General features: G+C 37.0%; 1 protein-coding gene and 1 long non-coding RNA gene across 3 annotated transcripts in view; one reads left to right on the top strand and one right to left on the bottom strand.

Moving 5' to 3' along the window:
* Positions 1-26064, bottom strand: part of LOC131496343 (uncharacterized) — a 368341-nt gene that overhangs the window by 175788 nt on the left and 166489 nt on the right. The gene's annotated exons all lie outside the window — the stretch shown is intronic.
* On the top strand, positions 20287-24772 carry RGS1 (regulator of G protein signaling 1). 2 transcript variants are annotated; one of them, XM_058701827.1, is made up of 5 exons: positions 20287-20515; positions 20905-20985; positions 21638-21699; positions 23009-23172; positions 23937-24772. In XM_058701827.1, exons 1-5 carry the CDS (start codon positions 20379-20381, stop codon positions 24120-24122), a joined length of 630 nt encoding a protein of 209 aa, XP_058557810.1. In that variant the 5' UTR covers positions 20287-20378; the 3' UTR covers positions 24123-24772. The 2 variants fall into 2 exon arrangements, with proteins under 2 accessions (XP_058557810.1, XP_058557809.1); XM_058701826.1 differs by having other exon boundaries at positions 21635-21699.

Here is a 26064-nt window from a genome sequence, read left to right as displayed (position 1 = left end):
AGACAGCCCAGTGAAGACAGCTGGAAAGGGTATCCAGAAAGAGATGGCAGGGGGATTACACATCAATTTTCATTTGATCCATAATTTTATCTATGACTTAGGTTGAATTTTCAAGGTTGAAGCGCTCAGTAGCATTTCCTCATCAGCTAAAAGACACAACTCGCAAGCATTAACTCACACACCAGAATATCTGAATGCAGTCACAGCTCTATTTTCAAGAACTGTATGTGCCCTGGCTTGAACAAACTATTACAGCATTCAGCCACGGTTTGTACTTTTTAGTCTCAACACCGAGTAAAGAATGTTCAAAGGGAAGTAAACAGCAAGGATCTCTCTTGATCGATGCAGCCTATGACTAATCATGGTCACTAACTTTCATACTGGCATTTTCCGAAGTTTTGGGGCCAGTTACTTAGTCAGAGATAGAATGCCCTAGGTTGCCATCATCCTGGAAGAGAAATTGACAAAATGTCAGCTGGAACACTTCCCTCCTATCAGATGTCATGGAGGAAGTTCAAGAGTGAGACTGAGAAGGAGAATTGACCTCAGAGGACAGAGCAGTGGATTGACTATGTACATGTCCTTGTTTATGCAGTTTTGAAGTTTACTGCAGGGAAATTTGACCTCAGTTTGTGGGACAGGAAGGTCAGAGTAGCACTCCAGAATAAGCCACCTCTGCTCCTTTCACAGGGTTTTCTTGGCTGACTCAAAACCAAGGCTTTACCAAGGACATAGGGTTTATGTTTTAAACAGTTAAAGGAAATGCCTTGGAGAGATTTTATTTTAATTATATTTAAGATTTATTTATAATCATAGTAGCAGTCAGTTACTTTCAAGGGCACCCTTTTAGATAAGGTGCTTTTCCGGCTGTTTACTGCTGAGCTGCTAAAACATCTTTTATCAGTCTTAGTCAAGGATATGTCTCAGGGGCAGATGCTTCTGCAGTTTTACTCTTGAGTAATAAATCATGTAAAAAATAATTCCACTTGTGGGGATTATTGCCACCTCTAAATATCAATGTGTTGAAACTCTCACACCAATTAAATTCTTGTACTTGTAAAACTAACACATCTTAGAGTAGATTATCCATGGACAATGGAGTCAGAGGCCCTGGGTGTATGTCCTTGCACTGTCCTGGTAGGGCCAAAGGACAGGAAAATAAATATGGTAGAGTGAACAGCAGTTAGGTGTTAAATCAGACACCAAGGACTATGAATTCTAGCCCTAAAGTTTGTTAAGTGTGTAAATTCAGGCTCATTACTTAACCTTCCAAAACTATAGCTCCATCAAATGGAGATTAAGTTGTCCCTTCCTTCTATGGTCATTGTGAGGATTGGTAAATATACAGAAAACATAGCTCATAGTGAGTTCTAAATTTATACGTTCATATATATATATATATATATATATATACACACATATATATATACATATATGTATTAATATATGTAAATCTTGAAGCAGGTTTAAAAACATCTCTGAGACTAGATTTTCCATTGTAAAATATAAGAATAATAACATCTGTCTCATAGTATTCAAGATCTGTTCAGAGTAGTCAAGATGAACGGATTTATGTAGGAAAAAATGGTATTTATGCTCTAGAGATAGATATAAGTCAGTTGTTACATATTTAAACCAGTGTGCTTTTCTAGTAAAGAGCTTTTGAGATTCTTTAAAAGAAGCATAATACAACAAAAGTGAAACGTAAGTGAAGTAGATTATCTTAAAATGTTTCTTGAATTACATATAAAAAGTGAAACATGAAAAAGCATGTAGAACATTCAGATGCATATGTCTACATGTCAGTGTTAATGATAAATATATGAACACATGACTGCACCGGCAAAGATGCTTGACAATTGCTTAAATGTGAATACTTTCTCATCAGTGTGTTTTAAGTATATCATCTCATCAGTGTGTTTTAAGTATATCACGTGAAAAATAATCAATCACTGATTCCTGGAAATGGCCACATTAGTATGAACTAGTGTGCAGGGCATTCTGCATAGCAATTGTATGCCTTTCTCATATCTTTTCTCATATCTATTTTTTTTTGAACCTATTTCCTGCACTGCAAAGAAACTGACACAGGATGCTTATGAAACGAGATTTAATTTTTCAGTCCAGATGTGTTACAGCTGAACATCAGAAAGCCCCTAGATTTCACAGAACTAAATTTTAGTATTTTTCTAATGGAAACCCCCATGGTTTATAGGGTTCTCATAAGCTGCCTTGGAATCATATTATTAAAGTTGGTCTCATGCTTCCTCCCTAGCTTTTTGCCACCAAAATGTTTTTGTTTTTGTTATTTTCACTTTGACAAAAATGCTGTCCTACTAAGTGGTCTTGAAGTACTAACTTTAAAAAACAATACACTCTATAAAGAACCCTAAATGCTAGAATTTACAAATTATACTCAAAGTAATTACATAATAGATGAATTAAAAGCCCTAAACTAGAATGATTTTTGTCAGGGATGTTCTGTGAGGCATGCAACTCACAAGCCAAGTCTTAAAGTCTCATAAGATGGTATATTGTCATTCTAATTGTGAACTGAAAGAGCTAAAGGTTCTGAATCATACTTGAACATCAGATAAAGGTCTTTTTTTTTTTTTTAATTTTTTTTTCAACGTTTTTTATTTATTTTTGGGACAGAGAGAGACAGAGCATGAACGGGGGAGGGGCAGAGAGAGAGGGAGACACAGAATCGGAAACAGGCTCCAGGCTCCGAGCCATCAGCCCAGAGCCTGACGCGGGGCTCGAACTCACGGACCGCGAGATCGTGACCTGGCTGAAGTCGGACGCTCAACCGACTGCGCCACCCAGGCGCCCCAGATAAAGGTCTTAACATGCTGTAAAAAAACCAAAATAACAACAACCACAACAAAATAAACCCCAAAACAACAACAACAACAAAACTACAGTCTTCATATACACGAACACTTCTGTGAGGAGAACTGCCTAGGGAAAGAAAGCAATTGGTAAAGTTGATGGAGGTGGGGAAACCATGGAGGGTAAGTTGCCAGGAAAGAGTCTTGATTATGAGCCTTGAGCTTCACACATGTGAGGCAAGCCCCAAACGAAGCTGCAAAGACAAGACGAGCTCCAAACCAGATTCCAATTTGGGAAAGAAATAGATGCAAAAAAAAAAAAAAAAAAAGACCTGCAGGGTACCCCCCAGGACTACCCAAGTAGGGGAAAAATGATCTGGATGGAAAATTTATCTCTTTGTGGTGCTGAGAAAGTCTCCTGAGTGTCCCGTTCTCATACACTTGAGGGAAGTGGCACCTTGAAGAGCTGGCAGCTTGAGTCATGCAAAGTAGTTATTTTGAGAGGAACACTTTGCACTGTTGGTGGGAATGCAAACTGGTGCAGCCACTCTGCAAAACAGTAAGGAGGTTCCTCAAAAAATTAAAAATAGAACTATTCTATGACCCAGCAATTGCACTACTAGGTATTTATTTATCCAAAGGATACAGGAGTGCTGATCCAAAAGGGCACATGCACTTCAATGTTTATAGCAGCGCTATTGACAATAGCCAAAGTATGGAAAGAGCCCAAATGTCCATTGACTGACAAATGGATAAAGAAGATGTAGTATATATATATGCACAATGGAATATTGCTCAGCGATCAAAAAGAATGAAATCTTGCCATTGCAACAACATGGATGGAAGTAAGGTGTATTATGCTAAGTGAAATAAGTCGGTCGCAGAAAGACAAATATCATATGATTTCACTCACGTGGAATTTAAGAAACAAAACAGATGAACATAGGGAAGCAAAAATAAGATAAAAACAGAGAAGGAGACAAATAATAAGAGACTTTTAAATACAGAGAACAAACTGAGGGTTGCTGGCAGGGTATTGGTTGGGGAGTGGGCTAAATGGGTCATGGGCATTAAGGAGGACACTTGTGGGGATGAGCACTGGGTGTTGTATATAAGTGACGAATCACTAAATTCTATTCCTGAAATCATTATTACACTACATGTTAACTAACTTAGATTTAAATTTTAAAAAAGAAAAAAAAGCAGTGATTTTGAGAAGCACCTTAGAACAATGGAAGAAGCATGAACTTTGAAGTCAGACTTCAGTTCTATTGCACGTTTTGACATATTTAGTTAGCAAAATTAATTTCTTTGAAACTCAGTTATCTAATTTGTTAAATGGGGATAATGACATTTGTCTCAAAGGATAATAATAAAGATTAGATCAAGTAATCAAAAAAAAAATCTAAGTACATTTTACCTCTCTTGTCTCGCTTTATTAGCTCTCATTATTACTTTTATGAGTAGTGTAAAATTATTTCTATACCAAATCTGAAGGAAAATATTGGTATGAGTGTTACCTAGGGTAATATTTCTTTAGAATAACTGGTGTATATAACAAATGAAACAATTAGCACAGAGCATTGTGCCAGAGTGAGCACGACCCCCTCTGTTAATCGGCCTGTTTTGCATCTCTTCTTCCCTGGGTTGATCCCTTTCCATATCACAACACTAAAGGATTACTACATGAAATTAGGGTCTTGAGTGTGATGCTTATTTTGTGATTCCTGTACTATGGCAAAGTTTCTCCTACTGGCCAAACTATTGCAAATGTAATGTGTTACTCCCTGCATTGGGAAGAGAGGGAAACAAGGGTGTGTTAAACATATGAATGAATTTCTAGATCTATCTGTGACACATTCAAACAAAAGAGTGACCATTTGACAGAAGTACTCTAAGAAAGCAAGCAATACTTCCCTAAGCATGTTCAGGGTTTTGAATGATGAAAAGTGTGGTCTAGAGGTTATGACAAGTGGTTGGAAGTCATGCTGCCGAGAGTTGTCCCTGGCTCTGACAATGACGTGTTGGTTGACTTTAGACAAATCATTTGACCAGCATGAGCCAATTTGTTCATTTATATTCCTCCTTTTAAACCTCAAATGCCATCACCCTAGACAGAAAGCCTAACACTTCAATTTTCAAAACTGTACAAGTCCAAAATCCAGATGATTTGATAATCTTTATAATTATTAGATTCAACAGTAAATGTAATAAGGTCAGCATGATAGTACTCTGAAGGTGAAGATTGTAATCAAATGACTGTATGAATAAAGAATAAAATTTTGATACGAATGTGTTGTTGTCAGCATGTAATGTCATAGCAAGAAGGAGTTAGTGCTAGGTAATAATTATATCAACATAAAAACGACACAAAAACTGGTCACTGAATTTAAGGATGTCACCAAGCTGGTTATTTCTTTATTCAAAGATTTACTGTTGTAGGAGCTCAAGATCTCAGATAATAAAGAACAATGATCCCTGAAAGATGGGGTACAAGTGAGGTGCACCTTACGTTCACAGTTTATTGCCTACAGAAAATGTCCCAGCTATGCCTGAGGGCGAGGGAACCGAGGCAGAGCCCTGCAGGCTCCCTGAAGGAGGCAATGTTGGGAGTTTAGAGAGACCAAAGCAGGAAAATATATCAGCAGGAAAAGATATCATGAAAGAATGTGCTCCCCAGAGAAAGGACTCTAGAGTTTACAGAGGGGTCCACTTCAGTATTTCCTGATACTAACCAGTGTTTATCTGTGATGAACCTACTGGAGGCCAAGGAAAGAACCATTTGAAAGGAATGGGGGTGGTGTGCCTGGGTGGCTCCGTCAGTCAAGCGTTCAGCTCAGGGCGTGATCTCACCGCTCAGTGAGCTCAAGGCCCACACTGTCAGTGTGGAGCCTACTTGGGATTCTCTGTCTCCCTTGCTCTCTGCTCCCCGCCCCCACATTCTCTCTTTATCAAAATAAATAAATAAACATTTTTTAAAAAAAGGATGAGGGAACCATACTCAGAGATTACACAGAGACAGAATTTGTCACAAAAAGCAGAGTGGAAGACCTAAAATTCAAAGGATATTTAGAATACTAGAAAAGGGCCTTGCTGCAAAACCAGAAAATCAACCTGTGACCAAATATTGTTTTGATCCCACCTAACAAAGGCCAGTCTGGAAAAATCAGAATGTTTTCAAGTAACCTAATCATCTAAGAATACTTATAGGAATGAAAATAAGTAGCACCCCGAAAGATAAAATCATAACTTCTGGTTTCCAATCAAAACTCACCAGGCATGCATAGAAGCCTGGAAAATAGGACCAAAAGTGAGGGTGAGAATGAGTCCATTGAAAGACCTCTGCAGAAATGATACAAATAATACCACACACAACAATAGTACAAACACAACTAGTACAAGAACATCAAAACAGTTATTACAACTGCATCCCATATGTTCAAAAAGATGTTAATTAAAGACACAGAAGACATAAGAAGATACAATTTAAACTTTTAGAAATGGAAACTACGATATCCAGAATGAAAAATACACTGGATGGGATAATGTCATATTAGACAATTAAAACAAAATTTCAAAGGAGAAAATAGAATATGTGACCATATGTGCCATTTACCACAATTCCTGAAAAGAAAATTAGAGGCAGAACCTCAAGATATGAAAACCCAAGATTTTATACATTAACAGAGAAGCCTTAACTGGGATGTAAAATGTCCTATCACTGAGAAGAAGAAAGGAAGAAGAAGAAGAAGAAGAGGAAGAAAGAAGAAGAAGAAGAAGAAGAAGAAGAAGAAGAAGAAGAAGAAGAAGAAGAAGAAGAAGAAGAAGAAGAAGAAGAAGAAGAAGAAGAAGAAGGAGAAGAAGGAGAAAAAGGAGAAGGAGGAGGAGGAGGAGGAGAAGGAGAAGGAAAAGGAGAAGGAGGAGGAGGGGGAGGAGGAGGAGGAGACAGAGGAGGAGAAAAGGAGAAGGAGAAGGAGAGAAGAAGAAGAAGGACAAGGAGAAGAAGGAGGAGGAGAAGAAGGAAAAACCTCTTTAGATGGAAGATTTTGATTTCTCTGTTTTAGAAGCACTAACGATGTGTGCATGTGTGTGTGTTTCTCTTCCTTCAAAAGGAGGAGAACTAGAAAATGAAAGTGGACATTGGGGAATGAAGAGGTCTTCCCCAGTAAGACCAGGCCTGCTGGAGGCAGGGCACTGCCAGGCCTCCAGACATCTAGGGGGACGAAGCAAGCTCTGAGCAGACACCACTAAAGAGACCACCAGCAAAGTGAAGAAAGACAGTTGCTCAAGAGAGACCTGTTCTTCGGTTCAGAGAGCAGAAACAGACAGGGTCTGAGCATGGGATGGGGCCAGAGTCCCTGTCTTTCTCTATTAACTACCATGTATTAGTTGTGTGATCCTGGGTCCATTACTCAATCCCCTTGAGCCTTCATTTCCTTACCTAAAAGGGGAATAATAATATATATGCCTCATAAATTGCTTTAAAGATTAAATGATAAAATTTTCCTAATCATACTGCTCAATATGATCAATTTTCTCAGGAGCTGGAAGTAGGGTGGGGAGAAAAAGTGAGTTTTAATAAGCAGACACATCTGACTTGGGTCCTGGCATGTGTTTAGAACAGTAAGTTCAGTACAACACTGAGGCGTTTCTATAATCTGCTTGTCTCCCCTTTCTACATTTGTTATTTAAGCTTCACAGCATATTCTGTTCTCACGTTTAAAGACACTGCAAGTGGTAGGATAGCAGTGAGCAGTGCTTCTTTCAAAATACCAGTATGAGGGGCACCTGGGTGACTCAGTTGGTTAAGCGTTGGAATTCGGCTCAGGTCACGATCTCGCGGTTCATGGCTTCGAGCCCCACTTCAGGCTGTGTGCTGACAGCTCAGAGCCTGGAGCCTGTTTCAGATTCTGTGTCTCCCTCTCTCTTTCTCTGCCCCTCCCCTGCTCATCCTTGCTCTCTCTCTCTCTCTCTCTCTCAAAAATAAAACACTTTGGGGCGCCTGGGTGGCGCAGTCGGTTAAGCGTCCGACTTCAGCCAGGTCACGATCTCGCGGTCCGTGAGTTCGAGCCCCGCGTCAGGCTCTGGGCTGATGGCTCGGAGCCTGGAGCCTGTTTCCGATTCTGTGTCTCCCTCTCTCTCTGCCCCTCCCCCGTTCATGCTCTGTCTCTCTCTGTCCCAAAAATAAATAAAAAACGTTGAAAAAAAAATTTTTTTTTAAATAAAACACTTAAAAAATAAACAAAGAAACCAACAAACCCAAATGTCAGTATGGTAGGAAGGATGCTACTGCCTACCAGGGCTGTAAAATAGCAGTGTCTGCCTATCTTCCTTCCTGAGACTAGAAAGGAAAGTTAATTCAGCTTGGAATCCCAGTACATATCTATAATTTCACAAAATCTGTAAGAGTTCAGAAATCTGTTTCTGAGAACAGAGTGGGCAGTGGCAGGACATTGCTTCCTGATACAACAACTAGGAAAATAAAAACAAAAAATACCGAAAATTCACTTTTTATTTCTGTAAGCACGTATTAAAAGTTTTACTATTTAAACATTTAATTTCTTGTTTTTTCCAGTTTTAGGGAGATATAATTGACATATAACATTGTATTAGTTTTGGTGCAACATAGTGCCTTGATAAACATATATATTGCAAAATATAGCCATCACCTCACATAGAACAATAGAAATTGTTTTCTCGTGATAAGGACTCTTAAGATCTGCTGTCGCTAGCTTTCAAATGTACAGTAATGTATTGTTAACTATAGTCATCATGCTGTACCTTACATCACCAGGACTTATTTATCTTATAACTGGAAGTTTGTGCCTTTGCACTGCTTCACCCATTTCTCCCACACCCCACACCCCACCTCTGGCAACCACCAATCTATTGTCTGTTTCAATGAGTTTGTGTTTTAGATTCCACATGTAAGTTGAGATTACACAGTATTTGTCTTTCTCTGTCCGACTTATTTGACTTAGCATAATGCCCCCAAGTTTCATTCACATTGTCACAGATGGCAGGATTCTTTCATTTTTATGACTGAATAACATTCCATTGTGTTTGTGTATAGATATATATATATAGACATATCTACATATAGATAAATAGATCACACTTTCTTTATTCATCCATCAATGAACACTTAGGTTGTTTCTGTGTCTTGGCCATTGTAAATAATGCTGGAATAACCAGGGGCACAGATTTCTTTTCAGTATAATAATTTTGGAAATGTCATATTTTTTTAAGGTTGTAGATTGTTGTAGAAGCAAAGAGAGCTATAAGAATTAAAATTCAGAGAGGGAAGCGTCCTTCATAAGTGGACTTCATCACCAGCCATTTTCCTGGCCACACCCAGGCACAGATAGAGGGTAGGGTTTTAGACTAGGCAGAGAAAACTCCACAGTGGAAAAGATGTGAGCTGAGCTTTCGATGGTCCCATGGGCTGAAATAGTGGATTAGAATCTAGAGGAGTCCCAAACACACAGCCAGTTTCTACATAAGAAACCTGTTTTGTGCTCCTGCTGCACAGGGAGTTGGGCACCTCCCCTTGAAAAGTTGAATGAAATCTCTGATGGCCTGCTGTACTAAGCCGACCTTTCTGGCTTAGTGGGAGCAGAGAAAGTACATGATCCACAATTGCTAAATAAAGCAATCTGAAAGAATGGGAGAGACTTCTCATTGCTTCATCTCTATCTGAAGCATGAAGTCCTTCCCAAAAGGCTGGAGCCCATATTCCTTCACAACCCCCTCACGTGCTCATCACCCAGGGACTGACACACCAGCTGCAGATATTGGAAAGAGAAAGAGGGTGGAGGTAACTGGAGATGCGCTCATTTTCCTTCTCTTTACTCTCTTTATTGTCAAATGATATTTCGTAAAGATAAGTCAAGTTCCACTGGTGAAAGCATTTAAGAGTATTGAGACAAGCTGAGAAAACATGATATAGCAAAATTGTATTGTAGAGGGAGAGGAGGGGAGTAGGGAAAGTAGAATATATTGACGGATTATAACTCCTTGTCAGTTGCAGACATCATTTAAAGCAATAAAGGTCAACGTGTGTAATATAAAGTCATAGCTATAAAGGTAACCACCAGGACAAAAATGCAAATCTTCAAATTAACCAGGACAAATACAAACATAAACTAAAACAACAATAGCAACAATCACACAGAGTAGATATTTTAGAATAATAAAAATTAAAAGCAGAACATAACATAGTAAAACTCAAAGTTTGATCATTTTCTTTTTATCATGTACAAGAGACTTGGAGATCTGCTGACCAGGCTGGAACGGTGGCTTCCTGGTTGCATCAGGTGCTCAGATCCTTCTATATTTCTGCTGGGGCATCCTTAGCCTCTGGCTTTCATCCTTTTGAAACTGCTTGATAGCAACATAACTGCCCAGACAGATGGCAAAAAGGAAAGGAGCTAAGGGCAAAAGGCATATGCTAGCTGAGTCTGTCCTCTTTTAAAGTGCCCAGAGTAACTGGTACTTAATAAGTATTATTTGTTGGTTGAATATGTTTTTCATGACCCCGCTGATGCTGAATTAGGTACCACCTTATACCCTCACAGAATACCCTACATTGTAAGCTTAACCCTACATTGTACAGTTAGCACATTTTAAAATTTCCCTTTATTTGCCTCTCTCCAGAATATGATTTGCTCTAGATTCCCTAATATATTGCAGAATGATTAGCATACACAATGAGCATTCAATAAATACACTACCTAAAAAAATCAATGTAAGTCTTAGCCCTTAACCCCTTATTTTAGCCATCAATACACAAAGCATTCAATAAATACACTACCTAAAAAAATTAATGTAAGTCTTAGCCCTTAACCCCTTATTTTAGCCATCTTCTTTTACTACCTCATATGTGCCAAACATTGTTCTGGACATTTGAGCAGAACAGACCCATTATTATCCATTTAAAATCACACAAAAAAAATTATTTAGAAGAAATCTGTTTTGGTTATAGAGTTTGACTGAAAGATTATAGATCCTTTTGGAACTCAGGAGATGGTATACCCTCAGAAGCCCTAAGCTTTCAACTTCACATTGATTTGTTTTGTTCTAATTTCTCAAAGGAAGACAATTAATAAAGGTAAAATTTTCACAGTGAAATCAGGTAACGATAATCTATCTGCACATTCAGAAGCCAATGAACTTAGAGAAGAAGGAAGGGAAGGGAAGGAAGGGAAGGGAAGGGAAGGGAAGGGAAATGTTTGGGCACAAAAATACAAAGGGTTTAGCAGGAAAGGAAAGCCAAAGGGAAAGGAAAAGGAGACTGAAGAACAATTCTGAGAAAGAATAAATAAATTTGGATAGTGGCCTTCTAACTACATAATGTTGGATATAGTTTTATTCATCAATTAATATCAATTATTGCCACCAAGTTAGGCTGTGGTTAAGATAGACCTTAATTTGATGTAATCATGGGTGACTTAAGACTTCTATGAGATCACACATACCTGAATCAGTATCTTAATCTTACAGCAGTTCTATAAGTGGATGGTATTCTGGTCTTGAAGACATCCATAGCTGACCAGATCTTTCTCTGGATTGACTGATATTTGATTTGATAATTGAATATGGATTCTACTGGGGGGGCGGGGAGGGGAGACATAACCCAAAATTGAAAACCGCTTTCATAGTTCTGAAGTGATATGCTTTTTATTTTTATTTTTTTATTTTTATTTATTTTGGAGGGGGCGGGGGTAGGGACAGTGAGAAATAGAGAGAGAGAATCTCAAGCAGGTTCCATGCTGTCAGTCCAAAGCCCAGTGTGGGGCATGAACTCACAAACATGAGATCATAACCTGAGCTGAAACCAAGTGTCAGACACTTAAACGACTGAGCCACCCAGGCGCCCCCAAAGTGATATACTTTTTAAATAAATTTTTCTAGTAAAAGAAAAGTCAACCGGTGACATTTTCCCTGGTCTATGGCCTCCATTGTCTTTGAAACGGTCCCAAATCAGGAGGAAAGGTACATTAAAAGGAAAATCCCAATGTATTGATCTTTTTTAGGTCTTCTCAGATGCTTTTGATTTTCTATACTTGGTGAATAATGATTTGCTTAAAGATGCAAATGTTGAATTATATAATATGTAACTACCTACAAGATATTTGTTTTAAAGGCTGTGGTTCCCAGGATTGAATAGAATCATGTAAGTCATGATACAACTGCCATATTCTAAAGAGGTTTCAGTTTTGTTGGGATTCAATTGCTGTTGCGTAGTGAACAGGGAAGTCAGGAGAGGGATAAATCAGTTTCAGAGTCGGTCATACTCATTGCCAGTCCCACTGTGACATTTCAAATCCTTATCCCATTTTGACCTAGTTTTCCTGCTTTCTTGCCTATGCCCAACCTCCTGTTATAATTTAGTCCAAACATTGCTAATCACTTCACTTTTTTTTTTTTGCATTGCCCACTCACTCATATGGGGAAGACAAATGTACCTCAATCTTGCTTAAACAAAATGTGAAAAAAAAAAAAAAAACCCTAAGCAAGGAAAATGGAACAAACTTCCCCACAAACCAGGCTGCTTTTAATATGTCTACACTGTTTTTGGTGTGTTAAGATCTTACTGTCTCAACTAAAAGCCTGGTCATACCAGACTAAATAAGAGGAAAAAGCCAAAGAGTCAAAAGAAGACACCAAATCTAGATGAAATAGAACTTAAAACTTCACAATGACAAAACAAAGACAAAAATTTCTCAAAGTAACAGTTACCTGATTTTTACAAATGAAATAACAGAAGCAAATAGCAGTTTATCTCTCCTGATCTTCCATATCATTTGACACAAAAGATAAAACAAGATTATGAGCATGTTCTAAATTTTAGTTCCCATCAAATATATTGCCCTGACATTCTGTTTCTGCAAAGCCATGTAAAGACAAAACAAAGCACACAGGAGAAGAAAACCAAGATATGAAGTTTAGAAGAGGGCTATTTACACTTTAGGAAAGTAAATAGCTGGTGGCAGCCATATTTCTCCAATTAGTAGCTTTACCTGGTCTATATTACTTAGTACCCCCATGAGGCTTCCAGTTTTACTGTTTGCCTAAGTTAACTTAATACTCAAAATAGGGTTGCTGACATCTGTTACCATGAAGATCCTATCTTAAAAATGGACTCCAGAGGAGACTTTCTGCCAGTTCAAATTCAAACTGAAATAACTTAGCTCTTGCTAGTCTCATTATGGATTGGCTTGGAAACTGAAACTGGATAAAGTCTGCAGTTGGGAATGATCAGTATTTCCAGCTATGAGTATCTGTAGAAAGCAGATGGTGACAAAATTAGATTGGGGTTGGCAGAAATAGCCTGTGGTATTTCCACGTCATTAACATCTGAACATACATTTGTACGGTTGTTTAACATATTGGTTTCCAGAAATGCCCTAGCTAAGAGAAAAGATTTGTGACACACAAATATTGATAGAGAAAGACACAGTCTGAGAGATTGGCGCAGTCCATGCTGAGATACGATGCCAAGAGGAGCCCTGCACCTAGAACAGTTTGGCTGCCAGATTCACTGAGCTTTAGGAGGGAGAAGTCTAGACAGAGGGCTTTAACATAAAATACAATGGAAGACGTACTACCCATCACAAATTCTATCTAAATCCTGATTTTTATGAGTATAATGTTTTTTTAATTTTTTAATGTTTATTTTTGAGAGAGAGAGAGTGAGTGGAGGAGGGGCAGAGAGAGGGAGACACAGAATCTGAAACAGGCTTCAGGCTTCAGGCTCTGAGCTGTCAGCACTTGAGTGCTTGTCAGGGCTTGAACTCATGAACCACGAGATCATGACCTGAGCCAAAGCTGAATGCTTAACAGACTGAGCTACCCAGGCACCCCTAATTTTTGTTTTTAATTTTATTTAAGTAATATCTATGGCCAACGTGGGGCTCAAACTCATGACCCCAAGACCAAGAGTCGTATGCACTTCTGACTGAGCCAGCCCGAAGCCCCATCTGAGTGTAATTTTTTTTTTATCACTATAGAATCTCAAAAGGAGCAAAGATGTCCCCACAACACTGCCAGCACTGCAAGTTGCTTAATGATCACCTTTGACTTCTATACAGAGGAAACTGACAAGAAGTTAGCCAATTTGATCAAGCTCACAAAAACAAGCCAAAGTTACAGCTTGGTATTGAACCCACAGCCCTTTGAAACACAGCAAGGTTATCACATCATTAGGATTCACTGGGCTCCAAGCCTTTCATTTAGGCAAGAATTAAAAAAAAAAGAAAAAACAAATTAATAAATCAAGTCTATTTGAAGAGGACCTAGGGCAGACACAGGAACACTGGAACGCCAGACCACATGTACCTACAGTAATAGTAGAATCATGCTAAAGTAGCCACTATGTATTGATTAAGGTGTTTTCTAAAGTAGGAAGAACATGATTTGAGTGTATGACATTTATTATAAAATAAATATCCTGTAAGTTTGACATCAATACTTGGTAAAAATAAATAAATACACACATGCGCGCGCGCACACACACACACACGCAAAACATGAGAAAAGACATGAAGAAAATAGTCAATGGAGTCATGGAAAATAAGTGCCGTAGTTTCGGAAAGAACAAAGCATATCAGGCAAACTTGATAGATTTTTCTAGAAAAATTATATAATTAATGGAGAAAACAAAGCAAATTAGTCACTGCTGTTAACCACTATAATGTATAGTAAAAGCAAAGGCAAATCACTGAAATAGTGTTATTAGAAATTTGAGAAATAGGGGCACCTGGGTGGTTCAGTCAGTTCAACTCAGGTCATAATCTCGTGGTTTCATGATTCAAGCCCCACGTCGGACTCTGAGCTGACAGCACGGAACCTGCTTGAGATTCTGTCTCCCTCTCTCTGCCCCTCCCCCACTCGCACTGTCTCTGTCTCTCTCATAATAAATAAACTTTAGAAAGAAGAAACTTGAGAAATTAACACAGTCATTTATTGAAGTTGTTCCCTAATAATTAAAAAATACTTTGTTTTGTGTCCCTTCGAATCAGCATTTTTGTATCCTTTGTATAAGTACCTCCTAGTAGTGTAATTGCTGGGTTGTAGGGTAGTTCTATTTTTAATTTTTGAGGAACCTCCATACTCTTTTCCAGAGTGGTTGCACCAGTATAGCAACACTATCAATAGCCAAATTACAGAAAGACCCCAAATGTCCATTGACAGCTGAATGGATAAAGATGTGGTATACACACACACACACACACACACACACACACACAATGGAATACTACTTGGTGATGAAAAAGAATGAAATCTTGCCATTTGCAACAACGTGGATGGAACTAGAGGGTATTATGCTAAGCGAAATAAGTCAGCCAGAGAAAGACAAATATATGATTTCACTCATATGTAGAATTTGAGAAACAAAACAGATGAACATAGGGGAAGGAAAGCAAAAATAAGACAAAAACAGAGAGGGAGGCAAACCATAAGAGACTCTTAAATACAGAGAACAAACTGAGGGTGGCTGGAGGGGAGATGATGGGGGGAATGGGCTAAATGGGTGCTAGGCTTTAAGGAGGGCACTTTTAGGTATGAGCACTGGGTGTCTCATTTAAGACATGAGTCACTGGGTTCTACTTCTGAAGCCAAGACTACACTGTATGTTAACTTACTTGAATTTAAATTAAAAAAAAAAAACAACTTTGTTTTTACAGATTGCCTCTCCATGCTGACCTTTGAATATCTCTGCTTTTGCATTTATGTCCTGTCTTATGTAACATATCATTCCAGTCCAACTGCAAATAATGTGTCAGTGTTCTTATAGCATTTAGTTTTCCATTTATTTCAACTCAGGAACAAGACACTTGCTTCAGTACTTGCAAATTTTGTTTGCAAAGCATAGTCAAATAGAGTCTGATAGGACTACTTTCCCTTGTTGAAATGATTATAAATCATAGGGTGATAATAAATGAAATGAGTCCAATGTGGAGGAAGTATATCAGAGATAATATTAATCAAATATTAATCTTTAGTACATTCAAGAATGAAGCAAAAATGAGCCGATTAATGAGAACTTTATTGTTAAGATGAGCTCTATGGTGAATGAGTTTTCTAGAATCACATGAGCCTAGTTCACTGAAGGTCTCACATTTGATTTTCTTATAATCACTTATATTATAGAAAGGAGGTGTTTGGTGTTGACTATAAGTAGATTAGAACAGAGAGAAAAAGAAACTAGATTCTTATCTTGCTCAGTTTGCATTTACTGAGATCACTGGATTTCACCAAGTTGCAAATATCTTACTAAAACTTATCAGCTGATTTCTTCATTTAGAGAATAAAACCATAAGCAAATCTAAAATGCTTAATTCTTTCACTCTCCATAGACATAGAGAACAAAATCTTTCCAAATTCTCCTTTGTTGATGCTTTTCAAATAAACTCTATGAAATGTAGCTGAAACATATAAACCTGGATGTTGCAGGAGCCCAAAAAGTAGTGAGCCTTTGTCTTAATTCCCTGACCACTGAGTGATTATACTAATTCAACAAAGTCTTTCAGAGTCACTTTTAACCTCTGCAGAGCTTTGTGTTTACATATGGGATCCATTCTTCCATCATCTGTATGCATGTAAGAGGTGTCTACTTGCTGAAGACCAGTTTCCCCATTTCAGTCTTTTGTACTTTCCAAGGGGTGTTGACCTGGAATGAAGAAATGGGCAGAGAAAAGGTACTTGCTGGTTTGTAATGGTAACAGCATTTTTTTCTTCCTGTCCCACAAATCCAGAGTTAATATCACTCCTCTTATACATTCCTCTCTGCTGGCACTTTTCACTTGGATTACTTACTTAAATACATGTCTGCACTACTCTACTGTAAATCCCTTAGGACAGAGATTCATTCATCTTTCTATTTGCTGTACCTACATCTGATACATTGCAGGAGTGCAATTAAAATTTGTCAAATCAAGACATTTTGTTTTAATGAATCAAAATTTCTGTTCATGTCACTGACCTTTTTTTTTTTTAATGTTTATTTTTAAGAGAGAGACAGACAGAACATGAGCAGAGGAGGGGCAGAAAGGGGGAGACACAGAATCCAAAGCAGGCTCCAGGCTATGAGCTGTCAGCACAGAGCTTGACATGGAGCTGGAAGCCATGAACAGTGAAATCATGACTTGAACCGAAGTCAAATGCTCAACCAACTGAGCCACCAGGCGCCCCATCATGTCACTGACTTTAATGACATTTTAAACATTTTTATTTTTATTTTTTTATTTTTAAGATATAATCTCATACTCATTTTTGTCCTTTTCCCCATAATTCCTAATGTTTACAAAAATTTCAGGAATATTATAAAGGATTAAAATCTATTTAATCAATATAAAATTTGAAAAAGTCATAGATCAAAGCCCTCCCTACTAGGATCAGGTGATTGGAGTGTTTGGAACCAAAATGTAAAATAAACTCAGCAAAGATTAAAATTTTCCCCATTAAAATAGACAGCCATAATCAGAATTTTTTTTTAACCAATCTCCTCCACATTTTAGAACATAACACTGGGATTTTTAGGGCAGGGAAACTATTCGGTATGATCCTATAATGGTGGATACATGTCATTATACATTTGTCAAAACCTATACCATTAGAGGAAGCCAAAATGTAAACTAAGGACTTTGGGTGATAATGACGTTTCAGTGTAGGTTCATGAACAAACATACCACACACACTGATGCGGGATGTTGATGGTGGGGAAGGCTATGGGGAAGGGAGAGAGTATGTGGGAACTCTCTGTACTTTCCTCTCGATTTTCCTGTAAACCTAAAATGCTCTACAACTAACATCTCTTAATTTTTTTTAAATAACACTAAGACCACATGAAGTATTCCTTTTCTTAAGACTCCAACTTAGTTACTTATACGCAGTTTCACAGAGGAAATATTCAAATAAGATTACGTTTATGAGAGCCACTGTTTCTTCTATTGGCTTTTATCAAACCCTCTACAGTTTCAACCAAAGGGATGGATCTAGTTAAGTTCCTATTTGACCATTTGTCTTTTCTCAATGAATTTCACAAAGAGGGCCCAGACAGTGCCACTGTATGATTCATAAAGAACTTTCAATGCCCTGCCATGGACTCATGGTTCCTTGTTGATGCAGCCTCGCCAAATTTGCCTAGCTCTGGCACATATATGCTTTGCATATCTAGCAAGGAGCCTTTGAGAGAGCAGCTACATTATTGTGCCAGAGTTGGATCCAACAGCCAATTGTGACATAGGAATTTTAGAAGGACCCTTCTATCAGGAGTTTAATTCTCCATTTGGGCTGGAAGCATGCAATTGTACTTGCTTACAAATGCTTGAGCCCAAAAGTCAATATTTAGGTAGCAAAAAATTAGAGATTTAAAGGAATTATTAATCTATGAGGCGACTTTTTATTTTTGTCTCAGACCAGAGTTTCCTAATTTATCCAGAGAATATTGTTCCTGAAGACTATCTTCCCTACCTAATGAAAGTTCAGTTTTCAAAAATGTTAGGAAACTGTCACATATTCTACCCTCCTTTTAAAAATTGACAGATGTGTGTTAAAGGCTCTGAAAAGATCTGCCTTGACAATTTAAGAACCTTATTTAACCTTAACTCCATTATTTCCCCAACCTATGTGGCTGCATAAACTTTGCTGCTGCTGCTGTTATTGTTGTCTTAATATTATTAATTCACATCCAAAGGAAATATCGTTGCAGAAACATACTTTGGATATTGTCAGTATATTTGGATAATACTAATAATACCAGGCCATTAAAAATAATGTTAAATTATTTTTTTAATATAGCTTACCCACAATTATCTAGAGAAATCAGAAGTTATCAGATAAACAAATGTGAGCAATATTGAACATTTTAACAGAAAAGTAAATATGGACTGAACCACAGGAAATATACAAGTAAATGCCTTTCTGTCATTAGCCTTTAAGCCCCATCGATTTTGTTTGGGTCACTTTCAAAGTGGCCACCTCATCTCACTAGCTCTCTTTCTGCATCATGCTATCTTTCAAACATCAAATGATGCTTGCCCATACAATGTAATATATATATATTCATGACTGTGTAATAAGTGAATTTTGAAATATTATAAATGTGATCTTTTCAATTATATTTTATCCTGATGATAGAACCAAGATAGGAAAAGTAATACGCCCTTCTTTTTGTCAAATTTACATAATACCATCAGAAACCTCTCTAAAAATTTATTTTGTCTTTTCAGGGGCAAGAACCAAAGGGGGGTTATGTTAAATTGGACACTATAAACACACTGTGTATATAAACTCTATAAAAGCTTACATTGCATTAACCCTTCTTCCTTGTCACCTAATTCATTGGGTTTAAGGTTTTTTTTGTTTTAAATCCTTAATTTTAATTAAAGTTAGACTGGCTCTCTCCAGAGATACTGCCAAAATTTGGAAGATCATCACCTAGGAAGCACACATTATTGGGATGTCCAGATATACTCTTACTCATTTTACCATATGCAGTTTTCCTTCGATACAATATGATACTTTAGTATCAATGTATTTACATGACATTATATTATTGTACTAACTATACTTCATGTCCTTATAGTTTTAATTGCAGTAATAGTTTAATGCAGTAAAATACACAAAATCAGTTTGATATATTATATTCTTAATAAAAATTAACATTCATGGACCCCTTAAAATCATCTTGTATATCACCAGTAGAATGTCTAGCACACAGCTTAGAAAATGCTAACACGGAAATTTCTTGTCATGGAAGTGGGAAAATTCAAGATATATTTTCTTCCTACATATATATATATATATATATATATATGTATATTTGTGAGAGAGACAGCATGAGCATAGGAGGGGCAGAGAGAAAGGGAGAAAGGGAGACACTGAATCCGAAGCAGGTTCCTGGCTCTGAGCTGTCAGCACAGAGCCTGATGTGTGGCTCAAACTCACCAACTATGAGATCATGACCTGAGCGGAAGTCGGACAGTCAACCAACTGAGCCACCCAAGAGCCCCAGATAAAAGGTATTTTATTTTACACTGCTTTCTGAAAGGAAAAAAGAACTTTTCCAAATATTGTGATCAGATGAATTTTGTAGTCAGGGACTATTCAAAGCATTGAGGATATACCTCTCTAGTACTGAATTTGTATGTGATACAATAAATACGCCAAATGAAGTATTTTATTGAAATGTGCAATTTTTTATGAAGAAACAAGCATCCCCTAGAACCAAAGGTTGATGCTGCGAATACTTTAGACATGTGGTATATATGTGTGTGCCTCTGTAGGTTAAATTTTCTCTTTCTTTTTAATCAAGTGACCTGTTCTCATTTGGTAAGTTTTAACCACAAGACATCACTGCATGCTTCTTTTCTTTTTTTTTTTTCAAGATACACGTCATAACACACCAAGAAAGGGGGAACTTCCAGTGTCTGTGGTAACATCACTTGATAAACAGACTCATTTGAACAGCACGAGCCTGTCTGCCTTTACTATATAAAGCCGCCCAGACGTTGACCAGCAGATATTTACGGAGTGAGGACTATGCGAGCAGCAGCGATCTCCACGCCAAGGTTAAACAAAATGCCAGGGATGTTCTTCTCTGCTAATCCAAAGGAATTGAAAGACACGGACCATTCACTTCTAGATGACAAAACTCAAAAAAAGAGGCCAAAGACTTTGTAAGTTCATTTTGTGTGTCACTTGGTGGATTTTGACTTAGATTATCTTTAATGGCAGAAGGATTGAGAATGAATAGAAGAAAATATGAGCAGTTAGCTTAACTAGATCAGAGAAATTAGCTGTTATATATATATATATATATATATATATATATATATATATGTGTGTGTGTGTGTCTAAAAAATAAATCATGATAGGCCATTAAATTATATGGAAATTTTTGCAGACTTTGGCTCATAAAAATTACCTCAATCTTAATACAGCAAAATGTTATAACAACAATTTTTATTATTGCCTTGTTCCTTGAGAAGTTTATTTCATGCTCCTTTTACAAATAATATGTATTCTAATAAGGAAATATGAATATTCATATTTGTGTCTTTTGTAGTGGGATGGATATGAAAGCATACCTGAGATCTATGATCCCACATCCAGAGTCTGGAATGAAATCTTCTAAGTCCAAAGACATGTATGTACATTAATACTGCTGACTTTTCTTTTTAAGAGTAGTCTATGCATTAGCTAGCTCTGTATTCTAGCAAGTGATTAATATTGCACATACTAGATTTCATTTCTTTTAAGTAACCAGCCAAATAAGAGTAGACTACTTAGTACGAATGTAAACTAAATGTCAACATGTGTGTCCATAATTTGCAATTTATTATACTGCTGGAGTATATGTATTTGGATTTCTTCATACTTTGTTGGTAGATATTTTTCATATCTGTAGTCATTTTAAGGGAAGTTTTGTTTTCTTACAGACAAATTTTTAAAAAAAATTATAGAGGGGCGCCTGGGTGGCTCAGTCGGTTAAGCGTCCGGCTTCGGCTCAGGTCATGATCTCACAGTCCGTGAGTTCGAGCCCCGCGTCGGGCTCTGGGCTGATGGCTCAGAGCCTGGAGCCTGCTTCCGATTCTGTATCTCCCTCTCTCTCTGCCCCTCCCCCGTTCATGCTTTGTCTCTCTTTGTCTCGAAAATAAATAAACGTTAAAAATTAAAAAAAAAAAATTATAGAACTAGAATCTTAGTTTGTGGAATTACCAAAATATAGCAGCCATTCTGATTTTATTTGTGATTACACAAAAAAGTTCACTAATTTATGTAAATTTTGTCCCCAGTAGACTCTCTGCTAATGAAGTAATGCAGTGGTCTCAATCTCTGGAAAAACTACTTGCAAACCAAAGTAAGTGTGATTAACTGCTAAATGTTTTGGGCTTAGCTCAATATACTAACACATTGAATGACTTCAATAACATATTGTCTTCTGGATAGGAGAGTGTGTGAAAAGTTGTATTATAGTTTTTCTGTAGTCACTAATAGCTTCAGTATATTGTGTCTCATTGTAGTTTAAAGACCTGGTACTCAGTTCTGCCACTATCCTTCGGACAAATTTGCCAAGACGATTAGGTATTCCCTGGAGTCATTACAGGAGTGAAATTTAAAATTATGCTGAGGTTCTGAAGTTTCAAGTTTTTTAACATAAACCAAACATCTCAACATGTGAACTGCCATTCTGAAAGCTACCTATAGAATGTATTTTTGTAACTGTTGGACGTAAGAAGTGGGATTCATTCAATTAATTAACTACTGTATTATCCATACATTCATAATTTACTCATTTAGCTCACTTTTAAGTGGCAGGCATTTTAGAAGCACCAAGGATTAAAAAACAAGGGCACAGTGCCTTGTTGCCTTGAAGGAAGTTGAGACACATAATACATAATTGCATTATATATAACATGATATATGATAACACAGATAGGATTAGAACAATTTTTAAACAGTCTTGATGGGGAGTTTCTGATAAGACAAGGTAAAGAATGAAATCAGCTTGCCTTTCCCCAATCATAGGCATCAGAGTTCTCTTGGGATTAAGACCTTGCTCAGAGGTATGGGTGAGCAGAGTAGTCTCCAGAATCCTTGCTTGGGGGTCAAGTTGTTCAATATCCTTCATCCATCTTATTATCTGACTTAGTTTACAATCCAGCCAAATAAATAAATGGCATAGAAATGGCCCATTTAAAAGCGTCAGTAACACGAGCAAATATAATCAGCACATCAGCACATTTTCTGACTAATAAGAATTGGATGGGGAAATTATATTTGGTAATAATGAACATGATGTTAATGACTTTCGTCAATGTTTGCTTTCCTAAAATACTCTACAGTCTGGTTAGGAGTTAGTATTTATAAGAAAAGAGATTATTTTGTAATCACAAGAGCAGAATTGTAACTTAATTAACAGATGGAAGCAAAACACAGTTCTGTAGATCACTAAGTAGCTGTGTGACTGTGGATAGGTTTGTTTGGCCCCAGATAAACTATAAATGAAAGAACCTCTGAGGCCTTCCCATCTCTATAAATTATGACACAGCTATTTCAGCATTAGCCATCTCTTACCTTTGTGCATAGGCAATGCAATAGTATTTTTCTTGTATTCATTTACCGGCTCAATTAATTTAATTAGATCACCACCTCCCCTGTCTTTTTAGTTGGTCAAGATGTCTTTGGAAGTTTCCTGAAGTCTGAGTTCAGTGAGGAGAACATTGAGTTCTGGCTGGCTTGTGAAGACTATAAAAAAACGGAGTCTGATCTTTTGCATTGCAAAGCAGAGAAAATATATAAAGCATTTGTGCATTCAGATGCTGCTAAACAAGTGAGTATTATCTTCATTACCACCAGTTTATGTTTAAGGAACTTAGATGCAGAAATAGCATTCCACACACATAGCAAGATTACATCTTTTTTAAGTGTCATAATTTCATTGTTAAGTACTTAGGTATGTTCATATACTTCAGTGCAATAATAATCTAATTTTCTATATTTATGTATATTTGAAGACAGTAGGATGAAAAGACTGATTTTGCAAAATTAGCTAATGTGACAGGGGGTGGGTAGGACTACCAGTATTATTAGCCAGAATTGCATATCAGAATGTCCTTAATGAGATGCTCATCTTACATTAGGATAAAACACAGATTAGTATGTATCACACACACAATTGCAGCAGCAGAAATATTTTCACTTAGTAATGTACCCACCTTCCCATGAAATATTCTTGGTTCAAGCAAAAAATAGCTACACAAAGTGTCCTCTCCTATACATTTTAAATGACCATATCACTTTTTCTGATGCATGTATCACCTTGTATGGGTATTTAAATTTTTCACGCCTGCCTCTTTTGCATCTCCCAACTATACTATAAGCAAACTTGGAACAAAGAATTTTGAGAGGATATTTCTTCCTACCTCCTTCACATCCAGTATAGGGCTGGTTTAGAATAGGCATTTAAGAGATACTTGAACTGATATAAACGAGGGCTTAACGCCATTGTCTTGAGGTGCTTTAACAAACGTAGTTACATCATAAAATGTGCAATAAATTGGAAGTGCATATTAACTAGTGAGTATTTGTTTTTAGATCAATATTGACTTTCGCACTCGAGAATCTACAGCCAAGAAGATTAAAGCACCAACACCAACGTGTTTTGATGAAGCCCAAAAAATTATATATACTCTTATGGAGAAGGACTCTTACCCCAGATTTCTCAAATCAAATATTTACTTAAATCTGCTGAATGACCTTCAGGCTAATAGTCTAAAGTGATCAGTTCCTAGCTGGAGAGAAATGAAGATGGTTTCGAGGACAGAAGGAATGTGCCACTTAATGGCTCCCTGGGTGAACAACCTGGCCCTTTTGAGCGACTCTACAGGCCCAGGGGAAGAACAAATGATTCAACATGGATTCACATGGAAGTTATCCAGGCTCAGGATCGAAGAAACATGAGCAAGATGAAACCCAAGAGACAGTAAAAGGAAGGAGACACTGTGGTACTGTCTCCTTCATACAGTGGACATATCAGAAAAATCTCTCAGAACTGAGAAGGCTGGGAAAGTCCAGTTACACAGAAACTGTGAATAAAGATTTTGAAACTGATTAAAACATGCTATAAGCTTCAAGGTCAGCTTATATTTATGCTACATATTATTATATAGAGATTTATTGAGCTGCTAACAAGTCTTTAACGTGGATGACTGTTTGGAAAATATGTGTTCGAAACCACCGTTGCTATTTTTCATGCCAAAGGGTTTTTGGTGTTGTTTTTTTTTTTTTTTTGGTTTGTTTTTTACTTGAAAGAGATGAAGAAGAAAACAATGTATTAACTTAAGCTGTTGCTCTTAAAACTGGGAAGTCAGAATTTGTAAATTTCACAGTGTCAGTAATAAATGAGTTTTGTATTAAAAATATATAGAAGCAATTTCTGTTTACATTTCTTTGCTGTTTTTAAAAACTGGTATTTATTCCTCAGATTTAACAAAAATTCAAGCAAGTATCTTTCTACTTTCTATCATCTCTTCAAAAACTAAAACTATCATACAATTAATCCTATATTTATGTATTATATGTATCTATTAGACAAAGTTCATTGGTTTTCTCTTGTTATCACAATGCATAAAAATCAAACAAACATGTTCTCATATGGTCAAGATTCAAATAGACGAGAAATTGAAGAAGTCATATATATATGCAGTAATAATCTATCTATATATCTATCTATATATATATGACTTCTTCAATTTCTCATCTATTTGAATATAGATGAACTATTTGAATATATATGAACTATTTGAACTATATATGTGTGTGTGTGTATATATATATATATATATATACACATATGTATATATACACACATATATAGTTATTTATTTATTTTGAAAGACAGAAACTGTGAGTGAGGGAGGGCCAGAGAGAGAAGAGAGAGAGCCAGAATCCCAAGCAGGCTTCATACCAGAGCCCTATGGGGGGCTCAAAGCGGGCCTCAAACCCACAAACCATAAGATCATGACGTGAGGGAAGTCAGCCACTTAATCAACTGACCACCCAGGTGACTGAAGAAACATTTCAAAAGGGGATAGAATAGTTATTTCAAGAAGTAACTTCATTAACAGTTGAGATTTTATTGTAATTGAAAGTTTATAAAACTCAATCCTATGAAAGTTGAGACTCAGATTAAACCACTAGTTTTCAAATTTAGCTATCAAAATTACTTAGGATGTTTAAGAAAACAAAACAGAATAAAAAAAAAAAACACCTTTTTCAGACCTTATGCCAAATTGACTGAATCAGAATCTCCAAGGGATAGGGTATGAAAATCTATATTTTAGAAAGAAATCCCAGGTGATTCAAAAGATAATTCAGGGTTGGGAACCCTAAGATTAAGTGAAAATCACACTCCCAGGGATTGCACAGAAATCTGACTGCTCTTTCTGCGATGTGACACTGCCCCCCACTGACCAGAACACATTTCCTAAATCACTCAAGTCTGTAAATAGTCTTCCAAAGTGTCAAATATGAAAGTAAGACTACTCTATAGGGATCACCTACAGAGAGCAGAAAAATAACCAAGATGATGCACGTACTAGCATATAGCTGTATCTTCCCATGTGCTTGTGTTTCATATCTTACTGAATAATCAGCCCCTAAAAACCAGAGTGAAATATGATGGATATTCTCAATATAGGCTTACCCAGTCATCAGGTCCAGA

The sequence above is a fragment of the Neofelis nebulosa genome, chromosome 15, assembly GCF_028018385.1.
Source record: "Neofelis nebulosa isolate mNeoNeb1 chromosome 15, mNeoNeb1.pri, whole genome shotgun sequence".
In the NCBI taxonomy this organism is placed as follows: Eukaryota; Metazoa; Chordata; class Mammalia; order Carnivora; family Felidae; genus Neofelis; species Neofelis nebulosa.
Note: the sequence above shows the minus strand (reverse complement) of the source record. Positions and strands in the feature narration are given on the sequence as shown.

Bases quoted from the DNA above. Each gene is read 5' to 3' on its own strand.
- RGS1 (XM_058701826.1), top strand. From the start codon at position 20,379: ATGCGAGCAGCAGCGATCTCCACGCCAAGGTTAAACAAAATGCCAGGG. The intron at 20,986-21,634 runs GTATGTACATTA...TTTTGTCCCCAG, and splicing joins TCTTCTAAGTCCAAAGACAT to TAGACTCTCTGCTAATGAAG. The intron at 21,700-23,008 runs GTAAGTGTGATT...CTGTCTTTTTAG, and splicing joins AAAACTACTTGCAAACCAAA to TTGGTCAAGATGTCTTTGGA.